The 18,788-nt window shown below is 42.9% G+C and overlaps 1 protein-coding gene across 14 annotated transcripts in view; it reads left to right on the forward strand.

Moving 5' to 3' along the window:
- The window catches only part of DTNA (dystrobrevin alpha), a 715,983-nt gene that overhangs the window by 446,638 nt on the left and 250,557 nt on the right, over positions 1-18,788 (forward strand). For all 14 annotated transcript variants that reach the window (XM_029591217.1, XM_029591223.1, XM_029591225.1 and 11 more), the window contains one exon: positions 17,284-17,351. In XM_029591217.1, coding sequence (XP_029447077.1) covers positions 17,285-17,351 — 67 coding nt within the window. In that variant the 5' untranslated portion in view covers position 17,284. The remainder of the gene's footprint in view (positions 1-17,283; positions 17,352-18,788) is intronic.

Below are 18,788 nucleotides of genomic sequence, written 5' to 3' on the forward strand. Positions count from 1 at the left end.
AAGTCCATTACCTACTATTAAGTTCACTTAGAGAATAGCCACTGCCATTAGCAATGGTAACATGGAATAGACTTAGTTTTTGGGTACTTGCCAGGTTCTTATGGCCTGGATTGGCCACTGTTGGAAACAGGATGCTGGGCTTGATGGACCCTTGGTCTGACCCAGTATGGCATTTTCTTATGTTCTTATGTCAGAAGTGATATTTAAAGGTGACGATTCAGAAAAACTGAAACAAATCTCAGTAAACCAGAAAGATGTAATAGAGCAAATTAGCAAACTAAAGAGTAGCAAATCACTTGGACCCAGAGTTCTAAAAGAATTGAAAAATAAAATTGCAGACTAACTATTAGTAATCTGTAATGCCAATTTTTTAAAATTCCAGGAGTGGGTTCCAGGAGTGATCCAGGAAACTACAGACCAGTAAGCCTGACATTAGTGCTGGGAAAAATGGTTGGAACTATTTTAAAGAACAGAATTACTGCACATATATATATATATATATACATAGTTTAACGGGACAAAGCCAACGTAGATTTAGCTAAGGGAATCTTGCTACCAATCTGATTTTTTTTTTTTGAAGGCATGAATAAATGTGGGTATAGGTGAGCCAGTTGATATCGTGTATCTGGATTTTCAGAAAGTGTTTGACAAAGTATCTCATAAGAGACTCTTGAGAAAAATAAAAAGTAATGGGATAGGAGGCAATGCCCTATTGTGGATTGTGAACTGGTTACATAGTAATGATGGCAGATAAAAACCAAATGATCCATCGAGTCTGCCCAGCAAATTGCTCATAGTACTAACTGCCGCTCCTTGCAGAATACTCCCATTCTTTCTATTAAGGGTAGTAGTAACTGCCACTCCTTGTTGTTACCCCCCATGCTTTCCATTGCAGGTAGTAACTACAGCCCCATGCAGGTTATTCCCATGCCTTCTGTTAAGGGTATGATCTCCCCTGTGGTCACAGGACTGGCTTTGCTGGCCATGGCTTCTTTTCCTTCTGTTCCTCTCCCTACACTGCCATCATTCCCAGTGCAGCTGGGAGAGAGGTGAGAACCTGAGGGGGAGGAGACATGGCAAAAATCCTGACAGTGTTTAAGTGGGGACAGGAGAAGGACCTGAAAAGGGGAAGGAATGAAAGGAAAGAAACCTGAAAAATAGGAGATTGGAGAGAGAGGATTACTTGAGAAAGGAAGATAGAAGGCAATATAGCGAAGAAAACTGATCAAGTGATGGATAAGAGGAAAATGAAAGATGGAACAATGTTTGAGTAGAAGACAGGATGAGAGACTGAAAGAAGAGTGAGGTTCTTGCATTTTAATTTTCTGTGCTCCAAACTGTATCCCTTTCCATGGGAAAAGATTGCAGAGGAGTGGAAGAAGGGAGAAGAGAAGAAGAAGGTTCTGGAGGGATGGGAGATGAGAGGATCAATAAGAAGGTTGAGGAGAGGAGAGAAAGAAGGAGGAAGTATTGAAGGGAGGAATGGAGGGAAAAGGGAAGAGCAGAGAGGCTGCAGACAAGGAGAAAAGGTCATGGAAGAGAAAAATACAGAGAAGGATGGGGAGGGAAAGCGGAAAGGTGGAAGACAGGGGAGGAAGAGATGTCTGGGAAACAGTAAAATAAGAATGCAGGCAGGATTTTCAAGAAGAAAAAGACATGAAAAGACAACAAAACAGGCATAATGAAGATAAGGAGAAAAAGATTAGACAAATGTCTATTAAATAATTCTCTTATTTCAGAATTGATACACAAATGCAAAAATTGTGCCATAAAATAGTTCCTGTGTATTGTGTATAAATGGTTTAAGAAATAGTTCTATTGACAGATGTTTTCATCATGTTGGATTTTTTATTCCTTTACAAAAGTTTGATTTGTAGTTGCATATGGTTGACACTTCACTCAGTTTATCTGGAGCTATACTGGATTTATATGTAGAATCTAACTGGTAACAGATTCCCAATAGGTATGAAAGTCAATCTGCTAGGTTTATTTGGGGGGGGGGGGGGGGGGGGGGGGGGGGGGAAGGGGTTAGGGAAGAGGGTTGATCCAGAGAAAAATAACTCAGTTTTCAAACATACACAGATAAGCTTCCTTTTAGGTCTTATTGTTGGAATCTGAACAAAATGTCCCCTGGTGTATTACAGTGAATAACCATATGATAATATATTTGGTTTTATGTGCTTCATTTACTGAGAAACCTGCACATCTAGTACTTAACAGAAGTAGAGCACACAACGTTATTTAGAGTATTTTAAAATGCTGTAAAGAAAGAAATCACAGAGTTGTCACCTTTTATTATGATCTAAACCACTAGCATACTTTTTATTTTACTCTTCATGTTCCAAATCTTCTGTGCATAATAGGGATGTGAATCGTTTTAGGACGATTAAAATTATCGTCCGATAATTTTAATATCGTCTTAAACCGTTATGGAACACAATACAATACAGATTCTAACGATTTATTGTTATAAATCGTTAGAATCGTGAGCCGGCACACTAAAACCCCCTAAAACCCACCCCCGACCCTTTAAATTAAATCCCCCACCCTCCCGAACCCCCCCCCCAAATAACTTAAATAACCTGCGGGTCCAGCGGCGGTCGGGAACGGCAGCGGTCCGGAAATTCCGGAATGGGCTCCTGCTCTGAATCTTGTCGTCTTCAGCCGGCGCCATTTTCCAAAATGGCGCCGAAAAATGGCGGCGGCCATAGACGAAAAAGATTGGACGGCAGGAGGTCCTTCCGGACCCCCGCTGGACTTTTGGCATGTCTCGTGGGGGTCAGGAGGCCCCCCACAAGCTGGCCAAAAGTTCCTGGAGGTCCAGCGGGGGTCAGGGAGCGATTTCCCGCCGCGAATCGTTTTCGTACGGAAAATGGCGCCGGCAGGAGATCGACTGCAGGAGGTCGTTCAGCGAGGGTTTCGGCGCCTCGCTGAACGACCTCCTGCAGTCGATCTCCTGCCGGCGCCATTTTCCGTACGAAAACGATTCGCGGCGGGAAATCGCTCCCTGACCCCCGCTGGACCTCCAGGAACTTTTGGCCAGCTTGTGGGGGGCCTCCTGACCCCCACGAGACTTGCCAAAAGTCCAGCGGGGGTCCGGAAGGACCTCCTGCCGTCCAATCTTTTTCGTCTATGGCCGCCGCCATTTTTCGGCGCCATTTTGGAAAATGGCGCCGGCTGAAGACGACAAGATTCAGAGCAGGAGCCCGTTCCGGACCGCTGCCGTTCCGGACCGCCGCTGGACCCGCAGGTTATTTAAGTTATTTGGGGGGGGGTTCGGGAGGGTGGGGGATTTAATTTAAAGGGTCGGGGGTGGGTTTTAGGGGGTTTTAATGTGCCGGTTTTTCGATTTTTCGATTTTTCGATTTTTCACGATTTTTAACGATTTTTCATGATATTTTACCCCCCCAAACGGCAACAATACGATTCCCTCCCCCTCCCAGCCGAAATCGATCGTTAAGACGATCGAGGACACGATTCACATCCCTAGTGCATAACACTCCTACATAAAATGGATTATGTCAATTCTTTGTAATATCCTAAAAGAATTATTTGGGGATTGTCTTTATTGCCAGTGGGGAGATGTAAATAAAGAATCCATATATTCTTCTCCTGGTTGCTCAATGCTTCCTCAAGCACTTGAGCTATAATGGTTTCTTAGAGGAAGTGTTAATAATTGTCCAAGGGAGTGCTTCTTGTAAGTGATAGCTATGAAAAAAAAGTTGGATTAAAGTGGTAAGGGGAGTTAACCATTTTCTGACTTTAGCTCATTCAGTTGACAGCTTGCTTCAATTCATATTTATTTTGTAACCTTACTGACATGAGAGAAGTAAATGAGTTATCCTTTTCACTACTGCAATACTAATTTATTTTTTTAATGTGTTGACTGAGAAAATCAGATTAAGACGAATAATTTGCTTTCATCAGGGTCCTGGAGACCAAGGGAACTGAGCACCTTGCCATAGATCATACAAAGAGTCGGTGGCAAGTGTGAATCCTGAACTGGGAATTCTCCAGACTCATAGTTCAGTTCTCTTACCACGTGGCCACTTCTGCTGTCTTAACAACAGCCTGGAAATGTTATATAATGGTGAGAGCTGACTAGAGAAAATAGTGTACTGTTTCTTTCCAGGGTAACTTTCTTACTGTCAAAACTAGACAGATTTGTTATCTTTGTCTATGAAGTTTTTCCAAGTTTCAGACCTGGAAAAGGAAAAGGAGCTACATTGGAATTAGACAAGAAAGAAATTGCAGTTGACCCAAGACACAGTAGATAGGACTAGTTTCATGCACTATACATGAATGTCTTTCACCTCCTTTTTGTGCGGGAACATATTCTGCCTAAAAATATGCTGGTACTTTTGAAAATTCCAAAGTGAGAGGGTATTTGCAAATCCCTCCCCAGCCCGCCCCTGGGAACACCTCCCTTTCACCATGTCTAAACTTTTCACGAGTCCTACCAGCTTTGAAATTTGCCCTCCTTATCTCTCCAAAGAAGATGGTAGGAGTAATAGTATTTATTGCATCTTTCTCTAAGCTAGGACTGTGCTAGGACTGTGTACATCCTCCATCTCCCTTCAATTTAGTGGTGGAACTCACTTCCAGAGTCAATACGTCAGATAACAGAAAGAAAGAGTTTCAAGCATGAACTGAAAACATGGCTCTTTAGATAAAATACCAGTATGCGGATAACTGCTACATCAGTACCAGAGATGATGTTAGTGGAGCGAGCAATAAGGAATGAATGATGTGAAGTGTATTGTTAGTAGAATTGAAACTTGTATCTACTGTTAGGTTGACCAAAAAATGTATGAATATGAACTAGATTATATAGTAGATAGTGTGAGATCCTAAAATATGTATACAACGTAGTGTTGAACTAGAAGGTGAATGTGGACACACAGTATGTGATCGTTGACCATGGATATGAATGTGGATATTGTAAACCGTTGTGATCTTCTTTTGGAACGACGGTGTATAAAACACAAAGAAAGAAAGAAAGAAATTAAATAAACTTTTCCACAGACATCTTACAGAGGGAGGCTTTCAGCCAAAGTGTGTGTGCGCCTCACCCTCTCTTGTCAAATACGGTGGTTTTATTTAGATATCTAGCAGAGAGTGCGCATCTCAAGATTGTCCTATAACCCTATACACCTTTTCCATATTAAAAAAAAGTCCAGATAAGGTATAGAGTCTTTCTTTCTGCAGTTGTCTCAGGAGCCTTCAGTAACACTATTATTCTCAAATATTAGTTGACTGGCTGCCCTCACAGTCATGTTGATGAGTTGCATGGCAGTCCACGGATTCCACATCAAATTGATTGTGCCTCTGTGGTCTTTTGTGCAGCAGCTGACTGGGTGCATTACAGCAATAGAACAGTCTCCATGCGCTGTTCATTCAAATTATGCCCGTCAATTGTGAGTGAGCAAATACTTGAGAGGTTGTACACTGCAAAATTATATCAAATCTCTGTCATGCACTTTGGCATTATCTTTAGAATTTTAGAATATATTTTTTTGGGGAAAATCTGTTTTTGCTTTAGCAACATGTTGAAACAACAGACAAGTTAACAGTGTTGCTGGCAGGGAATGTGTGGCACTGGTAGGATTTAACTTCAGGAATATGAGGCTGGGGGCAGGTTAGGGGTGGGAGACATCATGCAGGGATAGTCTGAAATGGACATGATAGCTGGAGCATGTAAGAGGTACATACTGCTTGCCTGTGCGCTATTTTTGAGTCTGTAGGGAAACTGAGAAATCAGTGGGAGCATGAGAAAAGAAAAATACCAAGTGTTTCATTGCTCAGCTGAAGAAACGCATTTTTTTCTCCACAGTTTGCTCAAAATATTGAGAATTTGATTAGCACATTATTTGTAGAGTAGCACTGTGAATTACACTACCTCAAGGATTCTAATCTTTTCCTCAAGATTTCTTCCTTTTGTATGTCTTGATTTGAAAGTGTAATTTTGTAGGGTTGTGCAGTTTAAAACCCAGGGTTTGGTATCAGAGAGCAAGAGGCTAAGAGTGGCAATCTATGTCAGTCCCTGAGAGCCAGAGTCTGTTCGGGAAGGAAGTTTGGCTTATGTACATGTGACCCCTCGTTTAGCTATACCTATGAAGGCAGGGACACACTTAGTACATGGGCTTAGTCCATGCACATTACCTGCTATTAATTAAGTTGACTTAGATAATAACCACCGCTATTACTAGCAATGGTAACATGGAATAGACTTAGTTTTTGGGTACTTGCCAGGTTCTTATGGCCTGGATTGGTCACTGTTGGAGACAGGATGCTGGGCTTGATGGACCCTTGGTCTGACCCAGTATGGCATGTTCTTATGTTCACAGTCCATATAAACCCTGATGTGGATACTCCAGAGAGGGGGAGAAGGATAGACCTCTTTGTGAAAGGCAGTGTCAGTCTGTCGTTCTGGGGTGTTAGCTCGAACTCTTCTCTGTAGCTTCCAGCACCAAGAAACAGGCTGGACACATACAAGGTGGCCAAACAAGTAGATAAAGCAATGGCAAAAGCCAAAACAATGTTTGAATGCATAGGGAGAGGAATGGTCAGCAGAAAGAGGAGGTGATAGTGGCCCTGTATAAGTCCCCGGTGAGACCTCGCTTGGAATACTGTGTACAATTCTGGAGACCTCACCTTCAAAAAGATATAAACAGGATGGAGTCGGTCCAGAGCATGATTACTAAAATGGTCAGTGATCTTCATTATAAAGCATATGGAGACAGACTTAAAGATCTAAACAGGTATACTCTCAAGGAAAGATTAGATAGGGTAGAAACATTTAAATTCTTCAGAAGTATCAATACATAGGAAGTAGGTCTCTTTTAGTAGAAAGGAGACTGGAACGAGGGGGTCATGGGATGAGGGTGAAAGGGGGGTAAAGAAATATTTTATTTACAGAAAAGGTGATGGATGCATGGAACAGCCTCCTAATGGAGGAGGTGGAGAGAAGAACAGGATGTGAATTTAAGAAAACATGGGAGAAATACAGTAGATCTTTGAGGTTTTATTTTATTATTTATTTATTTATTTATTTGAGGTTTTTATATACCGAACATCATCAGAGATATCATGCCGGTTCACAATTAACTAGGGAAAAAGAGAGTGGGAAGAAATCAGTTACAAAAACCAGGGATCTTAAAACTGAGGGTGCGAGAGAAGAGGTGCACGGGAGGGATAGTAAAAGGCACGAGGATAGATAAACTTAATACTAGGGTACATATAATGATATACAACGTCCGTCATAGCCATACAACAGCTGAACCTCGCTGCTGTGTGACTAGGTGCGGTAACCATCACAAATGTTATTACCAGACAGTAAACTGAGGGAGTGGTACAAATTGTAGAGTTGAGGAGTTGTGTTGATGGGCAAACTAGATAGGCTGTACAGGCTTTTTCTACTGTCATATTTCTAAGTTTATTTGTTTAAAATTCCAAATATAGACAAAATACTAAAAAAAAAAAAATCACTGAGATCCATTTTACTAAAAACGGATCTCTATGCTTCCTAAACTACTCAGCACAGGTGTTTGAGACAAAACTGAAGTACAAAATCAGATCACTTCCTTCAAACTCCAAAGCAAATTGCCACACTGACAGTAGGGGGTCACCTGCTAATCTGCAGACAAGAAACTACGTTTGTTGCAGCCCCCGTGGGGAGCTGTGGCAAGATGGTATATTCCTCTGTCCTAGACTGCTTATTCCTAACCGTTAGGCTAAATTCTGTAGTAGAGATCCCAATGGGGCTCTTTATACAGAAACTCCGGAGTCCCATGTGATTGGTCTTGTAATCTCCAAGGTAGCTTGTTGAATCTCAGGTTTCAGGGTAAAACCTAGCTTACAAAGAGCTGTGTATGAAGAATCCAGCCTTCTTGAATTAGGCATTTACAATAGTCCTTGGAGCAATCATGAATGAATATGGAACAAAGTAGGGTACTATTCAAAGCTCTGAAATAAATTTCTTACAGCACCCAAGAGATAAAGAATAAGAAGAAGGAATGTCTTATGTGCCAGATGAACTTAATGCATAATTAATCCTGCAGTGGGAAAGGTAGGATGGTCTAACTCTGACAAGGTCCCTAAAAATGCAAGGCAGACTGAGAGCAGTAGAGGCAGAGACCAATACAACATGTTCCTCTGGTGCAGCTTATAATTTATCTATACATTTCCAAGCTAACAGAAAATAACGAGCTCCATATTCAGAAGCATTTACTGTAGATAACTCAGAACTTAACTGGCTAAATGAATATTTGGGCACTTAGCCGGCTATCTTATTATCTGGCTAAAATGCCGGATAACTTGGGGGTCTTCTGGGAAGAATTATGTTAGCCTGCTAAATCTGGGCAGGGCAAAGAGCTGTCCTAAATGTTAGCCAGCTACATTTAATAGTGTGGCTGCACTATTGAATATACCTCTAGAGTTAGCCGGATAAGTTAATCCAGCTAACAGTGACTGAATATGGGCCTCCATGAGATCTAATTAATCCAGGATACTTACAGGACTTGGTATAGTATAAAATCAGTTCTTATGGTCTTATTTTTACTTTTATGGCGCATAGACAATCTGCCTTAAAGATAGGAAGTGATAGATCAAATGGTGGATTACTCTGGACTAGAGCAGTGAGAGTGCCATATTGGTCGACTTTGATCTCTAGAAATAAAGGTCAGCAAAAATGTTGTAAGTGACCCCTCTTTATTAGACTAAGTTAATATATTTCTTTTCACTTTCTCAAGAACTGTGCTCCCTTCATCAGGTCAGCATTTTTGGTGAGGCCTCCAGAGGCAAAAAATAATTTTGAGTGAATTGAATAAGCGTTCCATTTCACTCACCCGGGCTTTAAAAAAAAAAAGCAGTTGACTTGTAATACCAACATTTGCCAGTTCAGTGAAAACCTTTGCTGAGTATTTCAATAGGGAGACATTCTTGCACTTCAGAAATACAAAATTTCTAAATGTTTCATTTCCTGCATTTTACAGACCTATGTTATGGGCCGCTCACATTGCCCTGTGAAACATAGAAACATAGAAATGACGGCAGAAGAAGACCAAACGGCCCATCCAGTCTGCCCAGCAAGCTTCACATTTTTTTCTCATACTTATCTGTTTCTCTTAGCTCTTTGGTTCTATTTCCCTTCCACCCCCACCATTAATGTAGAGAGCAGTGATGGAGCTGCAACCAAGTGAAATATCAAGCTTGATTAGTTATGGGTAGTAGGGGAAGTAACCGCCGCAATAAGCAAGCTACACCCATGCTTATTTGTTTTACCCAGACTGTGTTGTTCAGCCCTTATTGGTTGTTTTTCTTCTCCCCTGCCGTTGAAGCAGGGAGCTATGCTGGATATGCTTGTAGTATCAGTTTTTCTTCTCCCCTGCCGTTGAAGCAGAGAGCTATGCTGGATATGCGTGAAGTATCAGTTTTTCTTCTCCCCTGCCGTTGAAGCAGGATATGCATTGAAAGTGAAGTATCAGGCTTATTTGGTTTGGGGTAGTAACCGCCGTAACAAGCCAGCTACTCCCCGCTTTATGAGTGCGAATCCTTTTTTCTTCTCCCCTGCCGTTGAAGCAGAGAGCTATGCTGGATATGCGTGAAGTATCAGTTTTTCTTCTCCCTTGCCGTTGAAGCAGAGAGCTATGCTGGATATGCGTGAAGTATCAGTTTTTCTTCTCCCCTGCCATTGAAGCAGAGAGCTATGCTGGATATGCGTGAAGTATCAGTTTTTCTTCTCCCCTGCCGTTGAAGCAGAGAGCTATGCTGGATATGCGTGAAGTATCAGGTTTTCTTCTCCCCTGCCGTTGAAGCAGGGAGCTATGCTGGATATGCGTGAAGTATCAGTTTTTCTTCTCCCCTGCCGTTGAAGCAGAGAGCTATGCTGGATATGCATTGAAAGTGAAGTATCAGGCTTATTTGGTTTGGGGTAGTAACCGCCGTAACAAGCCAGCTACTCCCCACTTTGTGAGTGCAAATCCTTTTTTCCACATTTCCTCTTGCTGTTGTAGCTTAGAGCGATGTTGGAGTCACAGTAACCATGTGTATGTTTATTGAATAAGGGTATTGTCTCCAGGCAGTAGCCGTCATTCTGGCTAGCCACCCACTCTTTATTGACGGCCTCTTGATTTTATGGATCCACAGTGTTTATCCCACGCCCCTTTGAAGTCCTTCACAGTTCTGGTCTTCACCACTTCCTCTGGAAGGGCATTCCAGGCATCCACCACCCTCTCCGTGAAGAAATACTTCCTGACATTGGTTCTGAATCTTCCTCCCTGGAGCTTCAAATCGTGACCCCTGGTTCTGCTGATTTTTTTCCTATGGAAAAGGTTTGTCGTTGTCTTTGGATCATTAAAACCTTTCAAGTATCTGAAAGTCTGTATCATATCACCTCTGCTCCTCCTTTCCTCCAGGGTGTACATATTTAGATTCTTCAATCTCTCCTCATAAGTCATTTGATGAAGACCTTCCACCTTTTTGGTCACCCTTCTCTGGACCGCCTCCATCTTGTCTCTGTCTCTTCGGAGATACGGTCTCCAGAACTGAACACAATACTCCAGGTGAGGTCTCACCAAGGACCTGTACAAGGGGATAATCACTTCCCTTTTCTTACTCGATATTCCTCTCTCTATGCAGCCCAGCATTCTTCTGGCTTTAGCTATCGCCTTGTCACATTGTTTCGCCGACTTCAGATCATTAGACACCATCACCCCAAGGTCTCTCTCCTGCTCCGTGCACATCAGCCTTTCTCCCCCCATCGAATACAGTTCATTCGGATTTCCATTCCCCATATGCATGACTTTGCACTTCTTGGCATTGAATGTCAGCTGCCATGTCTTCGACCACTCTTCCATCTTCCTTAAATCCCGTCTCATTCTCTCCACTCCTTCCGGCGAGTCCACTCTGTTGCAGATCTTAGTGTCATCCGCAAAAAGACATACCTTACCTTCTATCCCTTCCGCAATGTCGCTCACAAAGATATTGAAAAGGACCGGTCCCAACACCGATCCCTGCGGTACACCGCTTAAAACCGCTCTCTCTTCAGAGAGAGTTCCATTTACCATCACACATTGTCTTCTGTCCGTCAACCAGTTTGCAATCCAGGCCACCACCTCGGCACTCACTCCTAAGCTTTTCATTTTATTCACCAGTCTCCTGTGCGGGACAGTGTCAAAAGCTTTGCTGAAATCCAAGTAGATGACATCGAGTGCTCTTCCTCGATCCAATTCCTTGGTTACCTGTGGTGATGTTATTCTGATTCTAGGTGTAATGGCTTCTGCATGCCTGGCTTAGGCAGGCGTTTGATTATCTTTAACACTTGGGGAGGCCAATGCAATAAATGAGGGTGGAAAGCGGGCGCTCGGTGCTGAGCGTCTGCTTTCCTAATAACGCACCCAGCCACCTCGCCTGGGTACACGATGCAATATCTAAATGAGGGGTTGTGCTGCCAAGGAGGCGCTAGGAACAAATGTGCGCCCCTAGCCCCCAAGAGAAGTGGCTGTCAGCGGGTTAGGAAAACGGACGCTCGTTTCCCTAACCTGACCACCGGCACTTTTTAAAAAAAACATGTTTTTTTAAACCTTTTGGATCCTCCGACTTAATATTACCATGATATACTGCTTTTCTGTACAATTTTTGGGCTGCTCGGAAATTAACGCCTGCTGTTAGTTTTGCCGGGGTGGGGTTGGACGTGAGTTTTGGATGTGCTAATCCCCTTATAGCATAAGGGGCTGTGGAAGCACGTCCAAATCACACGTCCGACCATGGGTTAAACAGTGCGCTCACTTGAGCGCACTGTTTTGCATTGGCCCCTCGATGTGTAACAAATTCCATGCTGAGAAGCATGCGTCATTGGCAGGTAAAGAATTGGTTTACCAGAATTTACGGACTGACCAAGTCCGATTGCCGTTCACTTAGACTAGAGTATACAGCAAATTAATACTTTTGTGTGGAGAAAATAAACTTCACACAATCCATTCCCACATTTTGGATTTTTCAAAGATACTTTTTGAACAGAGTGACAAGTTCTCGGGCCATTTCCTCCCAAATGACCATGTCTTCCTTGAAGAGTTGAGGATGTGCAAGAGTTATTTTGTAGCTGTCACCTGACAAAAGAAAAGCAGACATTAGGACATAAGGAGTGGGTCACATTACTTAGCAGTGATAGCAGTATTTCAGTGCTTGCCGGACACAATGAGCTGACATATTATAGGCCTGCTCGGATTCTCTCCCAGCCTTGGAAAGCTTTTATGTCTCGCAGAAAGAGAAGATTCATGTCCTTGGCATGGGCCCTTAGCAGTGAAGTAAATAACCTTTTGAAGATATTTGTATTACTTGCTTGAAAAAGTAGAGTCAGAATGGGTGGGAAAAGAAGAATTTTCATTTAAAGATCAATTTCCAGGAAAAGAATCTCATATAAAACTGAAACGAGGCATTGTATTGCTTTTCCTGTTTTCTTCTGAGTATAGATTAGTCTATTGTTAGCTTTGTGCCCATATTTGTAGAGAAGTTAATGTTTCATGAGCTATGTGTGGTACTCTGGTTTCTTTTCTTCTTTATGGGCCTTTTAGTTTTCTGCTGACCAAATTGAAATGATAACTTTTCTTTTTTTGCATGAACAAGGCAAAGTTGTGACTTTCTTATTGTGCAATGGATTGTATCTATCTGCTTAATAAAGGAATTTAAATCGGCTTGTAGTGCCTCAAAAACTTTTAATCACTTAGAATTAATCTGCGCCACAGTTCATAGAAACTAGGTTGAATATGACTTAGCATGGGGCTGGGCTCAGCTAAAGTGTCAAGCTTTTATGAGAGTTGGAGAGATTGATATTCAGCGCCACTTAGCCGGATACATTTGGAAACATCCACCTAAGTGGCAGTATTTGAATATTCAGCTGTATTTGGTGGCCACCACTTAACTGGATAACACAAGTTAGCTGAATTTTAGATAGGCAGACATATTCAGGGAGACTGTCATGCTGCTGAATATCCCAGCCAAGGGCCTGATTCATCAAGGTGTTTTCCTATAGACACAGAATGGGAGAAAAGCCTTAGGGGCAGATTTTAAATACTTGCGCGAGTGCGTACTTTTGTTCGCGCAGCAGGCGCAAACAAAAGTACGCTGAATTTTATAAGATACGCGCGTATCTTATAAAATCCGGGGTCGGCACGCGCAAGGGGTGCACATTTGTGCAACCTGCGCGCGCCGAGCCCAGCGCGCGCTGCCTGTTCCCTCCGAGGCCGCTCCGATTTCGGAGCGGCCTCGGAGGGAACTTTCCTTCGCCCTCCCCCCACCTTCCCCTACCTAACCCACCCTCCCCGGCCCTATCTAAACACCCCCCTTAACTTTGCGCGCGTTGGCCGGCTGCCCCGCTCCGTGGTCCGGTCCCGGGGGCTGTTCCAGAGGCCGCGGCCACGCCCCCGGAATGCCCCCGGGCCGAAACCACGCCCACGTCGCCACCCCCCCGAAACGCTGCACCCCGCCCCCTAAACGCCGTGTCATCCCGCCACGCCCCCGCCACACCCCCGACAGGAAGCCCCGGGACTTACGCGCGTCCCGGGGCTCTGCGCACGCCGGCAGCCTATGCAAAATAGGCTGCCGGCGCGCAGGGGTTTTAAAATCCGCCCCTTAGTGAATCAAGCAGTAAGTTAGCCGGATATATTTGTCCAGCTAACTTGCTTAGCTGGAGTGCGACTGTATATGGATCTTTAAGTGCCTTGTAAAAGTCTTTGCATTCTTGTGCATTTTTCACATTCGAGGCATTAAAATACAAATCAAAATCCTTGACAGTAAGACGGTAACTTTTAAACCAGCATGCAGGCACACAAATATTCGCGTTTGGCCCATGACCAGGGATGTGGCCATTTTATAACATATGCCCATATGCCGCATGTTATAAAATAGCCTGACTGCGCACACTTTTAAGTGGATGCATGCCTGTGCACACAAATGCCGCTTCTACCGAGTGGACACGTTATCCGGCTTAACTTTTATTTATTTATTTATTTATTTATTATTTTTATATTCCGACATTCGATCTCAATCGAGATATCACACCGGTTTACATTCAGCGGTTTACATTCAGCGGGATAAATGTCCTGCTGAATATACTTGCCCAAAATTATCTGGCTACATGTAGCTGGTTAACTAAACAATCTAACATAAGAACATAAGATATGCCATACTGGGTCAGACCAAGGGTCCATCAAGCTCAGTATCCTGTTTCCAGCAGTGGCCAATCCAAGTCACAAGTACCTGGCATGTATCCAAACATTAAATAGATCTCAAGCTACTATTCCTTATTAATTAATAGCAGTTTATGGATTTTTCCTCTAGGAACTTATCCAAACCTTTTTTAAACCCAGTTACACTAACTGCCGTAACCACATCCTCTGGCAATGAATTCTAGAGCTTAACACTATGCGCTGAGTGAAAAATAATTTTATTCTGTTTTGTTTTAATCGAGCTACTTGCTATGTTTGTGTATTACTGGCTAGGTTTTTTTTTAGTTATCCAGCCTTGTGTAGCCGGATGCTTGCTACTTAAGCGGATGTCTTCATACAATATCCAGTTAAATAGCCATGTCTTATTTAAAAAAAGAAAAAAAAGTAAAGGGGCTTTTGGTGTGATTTTCTGCTTCCTGCCCCTCCCCCTGAATTTAATAGATATCCTATTGGGTCAGGCACCCCCGCCCCACATTCCCTCCTAATTATTAAAAGTGTCCTGGGTCTGCTGCTGGCCCCCCCCCCCTCCCCCATCCCCTTCCCCATTTTATTTATGTATTAAAAGCCTTGTGCTGCTGCTGGAACTTCCCACCTTGCCTCCTATGCCAAAGATGTGGGTGGACGGCAAACACCCCCGGCCCCCCAACCTTCCCCTCCATTCCTCCAAAACTAAAAGAAACTCTGCTGGGAGCAGAGTATGAACTTGCCCATTCCTGGCTCCAGGGCAGCTTCTGATACAAGCTGCGCTGGAACACAAGTTGTGTGTAACTTTTTGCTTTCAGCACAGCTGTTTTTTTCATGCTTCTGGCATGCCATAAATTTTTAAAAACAACATGAAAAGCAGAGAGGGCAGGGAATCACCCAGCCTGCCACCTCCTGCTGGAACACTGACCCGTGGTCTCTGTCCTCCATCTAAAAGGTTTTGAATATTGACCTCCTGAAAAAAAAACACCATGTCCCCTAGTACTCTCTTACCTGTGCTTGGTTTTTGTGCCTTTTCCATGCCCTCTTCAGCTGCATTGAAGTACGTATGTGATTAAACTGGAAAAGACACCCTGCAATAATACCTGTGCTACAAAAATCTCTGATAAACACCAGTTTTTGGTGTCTCTAAAGAACCTCTGAGTAGATGGAAAATAAACACCTTGATTTGCAATTTAGAAACACTTCAAATCAGAAGCCCTAAACATAATTCAGCCACAACCATGCTTTACTGTAGGATTGATACTGTTTTTTGTTTGGTTTTTTTTTTAACACCATACATATAACTTAGCATTGAGATTAAAAAGTTCCACTTTGGACTCATCAGACCAGAAAACCTTTTTTCACATGCGTGCAGTGTTCCCTAAATGTTTCCTTACAAATGCTACGCGGCACATCACTTGGCTTTTCTTTAGCGGTGGGTTCCTTCTTGCCACCCTCCCTTGCAGGCTATGTTTGTGGAATAATCTTGCAGCTGTTGAAGCGTCACCATTTTCCCCAGTCTCAGCCAAGATTGCTTAGTTCTCTTAAAGATATCGGAGGTCTCGCAGGGACCATCCACAGCAGTTTCCTCAACCCTCTACTACTGACTCTGGAGGGACGGCCTAATGGTGGCAGTGTCTCGGTGGTGCCAAACTGTCCCCTCTTTACTATAATGGACATAACAATACCCCAAAGGATATTCAAACACATTCAATTTTTCTTATGGCTTTCTCCCGATTTGTACTTTTGAATAACATTATCCCAGGGTTCTTTTGATAGCAACTTGTTTGGCATGTTGTGATCTTGGCTTCAAATTCACTTCATACAACAGAAACAGCTTTATTCTTGAATCAGCTCTACTACTGTGATTGGACACAGGTGGGCTCTATTTAACTTATTATAGGCTTTGTTAAGGCAATAATGTGAACCAGAGCTAATTTTGGTTTTCTATGACAAAGGGCCTGAAGACACAATGCAGTTAAGATGTTTTTATTCTGATAATAATTACTTTTGGAATATTTCTATAATTGTTCTTTCAGGATGGGCGTGCAGGGTATGTTGTGTAGATCAGGATTCCTGCTTTAATGCATTTTGTTTCGTATTTTTAGTTAGCAGAATGTGGAAAATGTATAAGGCACTGTGAAACAGTTAGGGACCGATGTGCTATAGTGCGGTAAGTCAGTGTAGGTGCTAAAACTTGCTGTGATGCAGTCACTTAATGTGATGTGTATTCAAACAAATGGAATGTAATTAAACAAAAAAATGTCATCACATTAAATAATCATCAGCTAATTCAACTATTCACAAAAGTGTGATATAACTAGAGGTGAGAAATTCATGTTTTTTTCAAGCTACAGGCTTGTGACAAATTAAAAAAAGACATGAAAAGCAGAGAGGGCAACCCAGCCTGCCTCCTCCTGCTGGAGCACTGACAGGCTAGTTGGAGGTCCCGTGCTCCCAGGCCTTCTACCGATAACCCAGCAGGATGGGCACCCAATCTTCATAACAGTGGCACATCAAGGGACCTGTGGGCACCGCTTTCCACCTCAGTGGTACGAGAGGGAAGGCTCCATAGAGGCCTCTTGCATTTTCCCCTCTCCTTCCCACAAAGAGGAGGACTGGAGGCAGGGATAATCTGTCATACTTCTTGTTCCTCTCCTCCTCCCTGCACCCAGGATACTTTTTATCATATTTTCTTTGCTTTTAAATGCAAATCAGCTTACAGCATGCCAAGGCATTTTTTTAGGCATGTGTAGCTAATTCTTAGTAATTAGCCAAAAATGCCCCCAATTTAAGGTAAGAATTCAGACGTTGGTGTCAGTAGTGTTGTGGAAACCGCACTCGTAGCTCCACTCCCAGTCGATGAGCTGGAGGAGGAGGAAGCTGACCTTTACCGAAAAGAGTTCAGGTTAATGAAATACAATGGATATTTGTTTCTAAATGTCTTTGAAACGGAGTAAGCCATTCCTTCCTTTTAGAGTGACGTGTGAACTATGCAAACACGTGAGTTCTTTTTCTTTGCTGTGCTTACTTCAGGAGAGAGCTGTGCTGGGAGGGGTTATATTTAGCATCTTCTTATCATTTTGTTCCCTAGAATGATTGAAGACAGTGGGAAACGGGGAAATACCATGGCAGAAAGAAGACAGCTGTTTGCAGAAATGAGTAAGTACTGAGCTTCTGGGGTTATGCTGTAATATGAGCCGTGCCTCTGAAGAGGACGGGCGGGAATGGGAGCGTTGTTTAAAAGCAGGTGGCCTGGTATCCCATACTGTTGATCTCACACAACATGCTAACAGTTAGGAGGTGATATCAATTCATGTACATTAGTAATTGCCTTCACTGAGTAAACCCAAGACTGGTACAATATCCAGAATACACAAAAGCATCTGGCAGTTAAAAAAAAAACAAAACCATTCATTCTAGTCATTTAACAGATAAAGACTTTACATTTTTGGAAACTGTATGTTTTAAGCTAAGTGGATTTCTATGGTGCTGGTTTCATTGGTCTTATACAATCATGCATGACAGTGGCCTTTCTGACTTTAGTGATAAAGAAGAACAGGAGAGGGTTGTACAGTAGCGCTCTGCTCCATACAACTGTATCACCCTTATTTGATGCAGAGCAGTAAGGAGCTTTTGAATCTGCTAAACAAACAAAAGAGGACACCTGTACATCTGAAAACAGCTTTCATTTGTTGAAGAAATGCAACCCTATAGAATGCCACATGCAAGCTATGACAGAATTCAAGCATGCTAAGGACATATATAGAGCACAGAGGAAGGAACAAACTTAGCAGGATGCATTATTATAAGCAACCTGCCTTTCACTTCCTCGAGAGCAGAGGCAAGGGGAAAGGAGATGAGGAGCAAAAAAAAAAAGCTAAAAGGAAGCCGCAGGCATGGAACCAGCAAGCTACAGCTTCCTAGAAACCAGCTGGGCCAGTGCTGGCAGGCTGGTGGTGGCCAGATACTGTCCAACAAGGCTATACAGATATAGACAACCTGATGTTTGGACAACAACCTTCCTAAGTTTGGCAGCTGTTTAGATTATTAAATAGCTTGGTGGTAAGATATGGGGGTGGGGCCTAGGCATCGGGTTAAATATGGGAGCTTGTATGCTCATGTGCTCAGGATGGTAGAGAACCAAAGAGGAAGATAAAAACTAACCTGGGTAAGGTGTGGTATCCCTCAAGTGATCAGTCATCTACATCTGGCAGCTGGGATAGATCCTTAGCAGGGAAAAGTGGGCAGACTGGATGGGTCACTTGGTCTCTAGCTGCTATCATCTGTGGTGTTACCTTTCAAATTGCAAGGGGTATATTTGCCTTGTGAAGTCTGTGGATGCTGATGAAAAGAGTTGGAAGGAACTAAACTTAGGTCTTGAAAAAGCTATTAAATGGATGAAGGGTAATAAGTTGAATCTCAATCATAAAATGTTTTCAGAGTAGTTAGCAATGATTCTAAGCTGGACCTAATTCTTGACGGGCTTGTTCTCCTTTTAGTCTCTTGTTCAAAAGCTGGGGGTTATCTGAAATTCACTTTTATCAATGGGGTGAAAAACTCCTCAGGCTTTTAAAAATTTATGGTGAATTCAAAGAC

Source organism: Rhinatrema bivittatum, chromosome 2, assembly GCF_901001135.1.
Source record: "Rhinatrema bivittatum chromosome 2, aRhiBiv1.1, whole genome shotgun sequence".
NCBI lineage: Eukaryota > Metazoa > Chordata > Amphibia > Gymnophiona > Rhinatrematidae > Rhinatrema > Rhinatrema bivittatum.